The 8,180-nt window shown below is 42.6% G+C and overlaps 1 protein-coding gene across 1 annotated transcript in view; it reads right to left on the reverse strand.

Annotated features, from left to right (window-relative positions):
• Window positions 1-1,101: 1,101 nt before the first annotated feature.
• LOC104396420 (forkhead box protein L1-like) overlaps window positions 1,102-8,180 on the reverse strand; it is a 142,149-nt gene continuing 135,070 nt past the window's right edge. The window contains exon 3 of the mRNA XM_010006257.1: window positions 1,102-1,217. Within this exon, the coding sequence (XP_010004559.1) occupies window positions 1,102-1,217 (116 nt within the window). The remainder of the gene's footprint in view (window positions 1,218-8,180) is intronic.

Consider the following 8,180-nt stretch of genomic DNA (forward strand, 5'->3'; position numbering starts at 1 on the left):
ACAAAGTATTTTGCTATAGTATTTAACTGGCTCTGTTATAACAAAGGATTTTGCTTCTAGGTGATGCTTTGTGACATCAGAGCAACATGAGCCAGTGCAGCCAGAACTGGCTCTGTTTGCCACACTGAAAGAGGTTGAGGTGGGATTTTTCAGAGGAAGCAGCAATGGCAGGAACTATTTGAGGTGAAAATAGGCCAAATGAAAAAAAGCATGTCCCCACTCTCTAGTGTTCTCAACCTGTTTGGGGATGACAAATTAGAGGTATGAAAACGAGCAAGGATGTGACAGCAAAGGAGGAGGAGCGGTGTGCAATGGATGACTTAATAACAGGTTGCACTGATGGACAAATTGTGCCTCTGGACCGTTTGCCTCCTTGCATCTGCAGAAGGATGCTTGGATCCTTGTCAGGGAAAACTGAAAGTTGGTTCCCACTTGAACCATGCACATAATCAGCTGGCCCCAGATGCCAGCACCAGGCCATGGACCTGGCAAAGCCCTAGCCTCCTCCCTCCCAGGGGCTCCATCAATGGAAACAAAAAAGATGCAAGGGAAAGGCTCAGGCAGGCTTCAAAGGACATACGGACTTGGTTTTAAATTTAACCCCTATGTAGTTTAAATTTCATCCAGCTCTCCATGTGGCCAAGTGGCCCTGTTTGCCTCTGAGCAGCCAGTGGGACCGTCTGACATTAGCAGCAAAGACCCAAATATTGCAAATAGGGGATCCTGCATTTAATATCCTGATGGTCTTCAAGGTTATAATTTTATCTGTCCCAAAAGCTTCTCCCAGGCAATATTGCTCTGCAGACACCCAAAATGCAGCAGTAGGGTGTCTGTGGGAAGCTGTCCATTGTGCTGTGGGGTTTCTGTGCATGCAGTTCTTACCCCAATCATTCACTTTTATTCAGCATAAGACAAGCTGTCAACATTAAACATCCTGTCACTTTCTTAAATAAGGCTTCTTAAAGTAACCTGTAAGATTTTTACATCACTAACTGCTTTTCTTTGGTGCTGGCTGTGATACACAACACTGACCGTGTTCTAGCATGATGCCTCCTGACAGCTCTTGCTGAAGGTCTGATAATCTTCTTTTGTCCAATTTCTTTAGAGCAACACTTGGGGCTGCTCGGTTCCCATCTTCTCCTTCTCCAGTTTATCCCGGGACATTTTGTCCTCTTTGCCTTCCACAGTAAAAATTGTTGTGGCCTTCTCACCAGAGCCTGAGAGAAACAAATTAGTGGGTAAAGAGGAAATGCCAGAGGTAGATGGGTGCTACTGGGACTGATAGTGTTCCCTTGCTTGGGAGACATTCACACCACAAGCCCCTGAAGCAAGAAAGTTGGTTCTGAGGCCTCATGCAACACAAATACCAAATAATGATCATAAATTTAAAGAATGGCCTTGTTGAATGACCCCAGATGGCTTGTGGACTGAGAAGAAAATATGCCCTATAAATTTCAGGGGAAGTTAAAACACCCCCTTTTTCCTGACTACTTTTGCTGGATTGAGAGGCACATTCTGCAGCCTTCAGCTGGGCACTTGGGGCTAGCACTGATGCCATGTTCCAGTGACAACACTTTCCACTAGAGATGCAGACCCAAGAGAAAGAGAAAAGAACAATTGTTCTTGAAACTTTCCCAAAGGAGCTCCCTCCCAATCTAGCTCTACTGAAAAAAATATTTTCCAATATAAAATTATTCAGCAAAGTGTTTCCCATCCTTTTTAAGTCTAGGCATCCTGGCTTTGTTTTTTCATCACTTCTTCCGATGGACTTTTTAGGTGAGTGTGCTGTACCAAGGGCAGTCAAACTTCAGGTCCCAAATAAACTTGTGCAGCTGCTCCTCTTGGGCAATTCTTGACTTCCTTACCTACTCCAGGAATTCTGTGTACTGGAGATGTATGATAGTCAGTGACTCTATCTATTTAAACAAAAAATTCTGGTGGTTTTTTTTTAAATGTTAAGTCTTCCTTTATCCTACCAATATAGTTGAGGTCACAGGCCTTTCTGCCTTCACCATTTTTGCATCATTTAATATTTATATCATTTTATATATATCATTTATATATATCATGATATAAAATATATCATTTTACATACTTAACTATTCACTGTATTCATAGTTAGGGACTACAGATTATGAATACAAGGACCTACCCTCTTTATGTAAAATCCAAGGAAATTCACTAGAAATTTGAAAGCCTTCCCACCCACCCACAAAGAATTGGAGAATTAGGACTTAAGAGGTGTAATCAGTGGCACCAAGGCAGACACACGAGTGGCTGGAAGGGACAGGGCAGGACCAGCATCAGCCTTCATGAAGGTGGATTCCATGTAAGAAAGCTATGCTCCTACTCCACAAAAAAAACAAAGCAAACAACAAAACAAAACAAAACAAACCACCATTCTAAATGCACGATAGTCATGTCATTAAGCTGAAAAGTCAAGCATTTGAAAGTAATTACATGGCAAAATAGCCTCCTTGCCCAGTCCATTACTGTGGTGTTAATTAAAATCCTCGGGCTGGGCGCCTTGAAGACACGTGGGAGGGAGTTGTTCTAATCTGGGACGACTGGTAATGACAAATGGCAGTCACAAACCTCCAGAGTGCTGGCAGGGTGTTACAGCTCATCTATAGAGCCTTGGGGATCGGAAGCCAACCAAAACTTTAATCTCTAATTAAAAAAGAAAATAAAAACAAAGAAGGAAAATAAGTGGGTTTTCTTAAATGTGTTTACACACACACGTGCAAATGCTTCTTTTTAACTGTTAATGAAAACAGGATACATGGGCAGAGCTGGTACTTTCAGTAATAAATCCATGTACAGTAGCCCTATAATCCACAATTTCATGCTCAGCATAAAGGTAGAGTCTGACACAACTCTGAGTCACACACAGTTTACAATAATGGGAGAGGCTCTATGGGGAAGAGGTTTGTTTTATAAAGTTTATAAGCATTCTGACAGGCAGCAAACCAAAAAATGTATTCAGTTCTGATTTGCTTCTTGTGTTTGTCAGATTTCTCACCCTTTATTAATCAGGCAGATAATTTTGTGGGTAGAAAACAGGGTCACTCTGACACTGACATAACTATTCAGCCAGGAATTTTCCCTTTCCTCATCCTCAGGAACATGATAGTAGTTTTGTTAAGAAATAGAGGGAGGTTGCCTTTAAAAGATGCCTTTTTGATAGATATAGTTTTGAGTTTGTACTCCCAAATAACTTAAAGCTTTTTCTCTTCTTTCAGTGGAAAATATGTCCCCAACTGTACAGATCATGACTTTCACAATAAGGCTCCATATTTGAATATTTGCCTAATGCACAGCACAGTGAAACACCCAACTTCTTCTGTTGAAATCAGTCTGAACTGTCAGACCCATCCACAATTTAAATCCCTTCCAACCTCACCCATTTTGGATGAGTTTCCTTTGATCAACACAAGTAAGTAATCCTTGATGTGTCAGTGCTACAATTAACCCTCTGTGTCCAATCCACAGATGACACAATCTATCACAGCTCTGCTTCAGGAAACTTCAAGTTATTTCAACTGTCTACTTAAAGGCTTGATGCAATTGCACATTCAAGGAAAAAAACCTCACAGAAGTGAAGCTGTTCCCTCCCATTGCATTGGCCATGGTTTATACTTACTAAATAAGTGAATACACCCATATTTTTATTTACCACTACTTCATTGTTGAGGAACATCAGCCAAAACCAGTACAGAGCCCAGCTAAACACTGGGGAGCAGGATTTATGCAATGTCCAGCAGATGATGGATATTTCCTCCCAGAGTGCATTATTTATTTGTCTGGAGCTGTTGGCATGCACAAGTTTCTGACACGTACAGGTAATTTTGAAAAATGTGGTTTGTGAGCATATGAAAGAAAGCAAGCAGCAGGGCTTGTTGCACACGCACAGCCGAGAGCAAAAGGTTCACCTATGGCTTTGAAAATGCTCGTTGTGTCTTTGGTGGAGGAGCTTGAATGAAATCATTTATATTAGCTGCAATATCTGGCTGACTCCACTGATCTCCATAATCAAACGCAAGAGATTTAGAGGGGAGAAGGGGAGAGGAAGGGGGGGGAAAGCGTGTATAATTAAAACCTTGTTCTAATTCTGCTTTGAAGTTTTTGCCAGGACAGGTTGGACTAGTCAAAAGTCCCAAACATTTTAGATAGGTTTTTGGTTTGTTTTTGGCTTGTTGTTTTTTTTTTTTAATTCTGTCAGTGGCCGCAAAGCAGCAAAGTGGTTATTAGCCTTATAAGGTATCAAGGTAAATATTTCAGATCCCCTGTGAATTTCAGTCTCTCCTGACTCAGTTTATTTGTTCTTGTCAGTGGACAGTGAAGTTTTGTTTGTCGAAACCAGTTGGGGCAGAGAGTGACACCACCGAGGCGCTGTGATTTATTTTCTGCTAGCCCACCACTTCCCCTGTGCTTCTTCCCCAGCCCCCACAGCCCTCCCACCCCCGGCCCTGGGCTGGGGGACATGGCCAGCACCCTGGGCACACAGCTGTGGGGTGACCCTGCTCAAATCCTGGCAGCACCAGGGCTTTTCCTTCTCTTTTTTTCTTTTTCTTTATAGCTGCCTTGAGGCTCTGCTGTTGACCAGTACAAAGGAGTAACTCTACTTTTGGGGCCACAAGATGCTTGTTGTGTCAGTTTTGTCTGTAGAGATGAGTCCTTCTTTCTCACAGGACCATAGACTATGGATGCTGGTGGTCTGTAGGCATTGACCTCCAGTGGCACATCCAATGGGACAGCTGGAGAAGCAGTTGCCATCAAGGGAACGGAGCTGATGCCAAGTCAAAGTGTGCGCTCAACAACTACAGTCAATTCCATCCCACACCCAATTCCCAAAAGGGTGTGCGAACTACATGACTTCATTGCCCAAAACTGTGTTGCCAGATGACATTTCTTCAGCAGAGGGACTGGAGAGCAGTCAAGCCTCAAAATGCCTCTTTGGGGTCACATTTTAGGGAGGGTGTATTGAGAGTCTTGGATGGGTGTTGAAAGTAGAGCAGGCTGCTTTGCAAAAACCAGCTTTCTTTTGCAAACACATTTGTTTAAAATGTAAGAGGAGTCTGATAGAAATAAATTCAAGGAAATTGGACTGTTTAGCTTATTAAAAAGATCAAACAGAGACTTGATTGCAGCACATAAGTATTTTCACTGAGGAAAAATAACATATATTAAAGATCTCTTTAATCTAGCCGAGAGAAGACAGCTGAATTCCAATGGCTGGGAGGAAAAGCCAAAGAAATTGAAATTGGAAATTAAGCATTTCATTTAATTCTATTCCCTTTGTGGGGAAGTACAAGGTTGGATAACAATGCAAAAAACAATTGGCACAACTAAGAGTGCATAATGGAAGTGATCAGGAGAGAAAGCTTTTCTGTGTGACATGGTTTCAGCAGGGTCAGGGGTTTTAGGGCAAACATGAAATGTTAGAGTGGATGTGAAGTAACAGCTGGAGTAGGAAGCCAAAAAAGCAAGGTAGCACTGATACCAGAGCCCATCTCAATTGGTGGCCCTCTACCATTGATAAGGAAGAGCCTCAGTTAACCCCATGGCCAAGACATAAAGCTGACCCAGGATCCAGGTGGTGACATCCCAGGACCAGGTGTCACATGCAGCTCCTTCCACCTTCAATTCCCCCCCAGGCCTGGCATTATGTATTTGATATCCCAGGAATATGGCCCTTCTCTCTGATGCAGAGGTATTTAGCAAAGGGGAACATTTATCCTCCCAGAGATTAGACTACAGTGGAGAGGACCCTCAGCAGTGTTGGGGAAATTACCTTGTTAAAAGACTATTTGCAGTTTAACCTCCTTCTGTGGAAGATACACCAGCAGACACTGCTCAGCACACCAGCAGGGCTTGCTGATCACCCCACTCACCATTGGAGCAAGTGAAGTGTTCAGCAAAACAAGGGAGGTTCCAATTGCCAGTCCCAGGAGGTATCAAAAATGGTACCAAAAAATGTCACTGTGCAGCTCTGAGCATACAAATGATGGTGTTTTATCAATATTTTCCCTCACCACCACTAAGTAACACCTCCCACAAATTCAGAATCGCTGAGAGATTTAAACAGGGCTTTCAAATGTTCAGTTCTGCTCAAAGAGATGGTGCTAACATCCTTTAGCACATGAATCATTCCATTGCAATAATAATGTAATTCTGTGGGCAGTGATGAGTTTATTAAACCGACTGCCCTCTCCCAGCCAAGATCAGCAAGACACTTAAGTCTCATCTACTGAAACTGAAAAGATTTGTGCTGAAAGTTGAGGGAATCCTCAAGTACTTTTGCTGTGCTGGGACTTACTACACATCTCTAATGCTGTGGGCACAACCTGGCCCTTGTTTCTTCATGTTTCCTTCTCTATACTTCATATTTGCTGATTTCCAGAAGATGTGTTGGCCACTTCGTGTTCTCCTCTGCTTTGCCTGTTACTCGTTCCTTTATTTATCTTGGTACTTCCTTGACATAACAAAAACCCCACAAGTGTTACAGAAAGAAGCTTAAGGTTCAATTTTTTTTTTTTCAACTGAAAAACACTTAACAGCACATTCTGAAGGCTGAAATCTATAATCTAGCCTGACATTTTAAGTGTACATCACTTGAATTGCTGCCAGCTTTCTAGACTGATTAGGTGACTTGAAAAAGGCAAATATTTTTTCATATGCTTCCACTGAATTGGAGGCTCTGCTGCTGAAAAGACTTCAATAATCCTGGCTGTATTTATTTCCTAAAGCCTCACTCATCATTGTCAAAACGTTATCAGCCATGCCCAGCTTTCTCTCCAGTCCAGAACCTAATTCCAATTATTAAAAAAATATCCCTTTTCTGGAAATGAATCTTCTGCAGTGCTCTCTATTTTTCACTTAAGACTTAATCAATTATTAAATGGAATGTATTTGCCACATAACTGTTGCCTTGAAGTGAAACTCCTCTTGTGTGTTGGAGGAAACCATGGCACAGGGCTTCAGCACGCTTGCTGGGGAGCTGGAAGCACAAGGTTTATGGAAAGTTGCAGCAACACTCTGGGATCCTGGGCACAGGATGTAAATTCACCCCCGAGGATTGTATTGGAAGGAGGACTGGATGGGAATATAGCCCGTTCCTGACCTCCTTCCTTAATTGCAACTAGAAATGAAGAATTTAGTTCCATGAACATATCACCTCCCTCTGAGACACACCAGAGAGATGGACCAGTATCTCTTGCTTGGCCCCACCAGCAGCACAGGGAACTCAGTGCCTGGAAAAGTTGCAGTAGGCTCAGCATCTGCTATATCCTTCTAGGATCTTGGCTTTGGTTATTTGTCACACCAACAGCTAGGAAACAGGCTGTGCTCCCTTGAGAGAAACACCTAGAAATAGCATTTTGTGCCTTAGAAGAAAACAAGGGAAGAGAAGCCAGTGAGAGAATCTCACCATCAAGGCTGAGAGTTCAGGGAGTGCTTTAAGCAGAGCCAAAACTCTCTTATTCTGGAAGGAGGGTCTACACAGTGATTTATAGAGGCTAACTGTGGGCACATAAATCCACACCTTTCCCTGTTTTGCTGGGGCTTCCTTGGAAGTAAAAGCTTTGTCCTTAACACCAACAGGACTGGAGTTTCCCCTAAAAGTACCCAAAGGAAAAGAAAAAGCTCAAGGCATCACTGAATGTATTTAATTTATTTCTAGTTGGTATTTCATGACAGCTGCTTTCTGAAGTTATAGTGATTGTTTTAGAGTATATCCAGGTGCAAAGCCCCCAGGTTTGGAGCTGTTAGTTTGGTTGTCACCTTAGAGTAGACAGCCAGTGCTTTTTAGTGCCTTGACTCCTGAAGGTCTAACAGAGTTAGGATGTCTCTGAGATGTCCTGGGAAAGCCCAGGTTTGCTGATAGCTGCCTGGTATCAAGGGCAGGTTCCTGTATCTTAACATGGTGAACTTTCTATGACTTTTTGGATCGTTTGCACCTACAGGCTGAACCTCCCCCTCCTGCGTTGGGAAAATGGTAGGGAAGGAGGGAGAGGCACTGGGGCATCGAGTTAGCACGTTCATACCTTCGGGGGGTTTCAGGAGTTCGTGCCTGTTTTTACAGAGAGGTTTTAAGTCTACTTTGAACTACCTTAAAACAATAAAGTTCCCTTTTCAGCAGCTTGGTTTAATGGAAAGATTTACTGTATTTTTATTCTCCT

This window comes from Chaetura pelagica, unplaced genomic scaffold, assembly GCF_000747805.2.
Source record: "Chaetura pelagica isolate M959 unplaced genomic scaffold, ChaPel_1.0 scaffold139, whole genome shotgun sequence".
NCBI classification, from domain to species: domain Eukaryota; kingdom Metazoa; phylum Chordata; class Aves; order Apodiformes; family Apodidae; genus Chaetura; species Chaetura pelagica.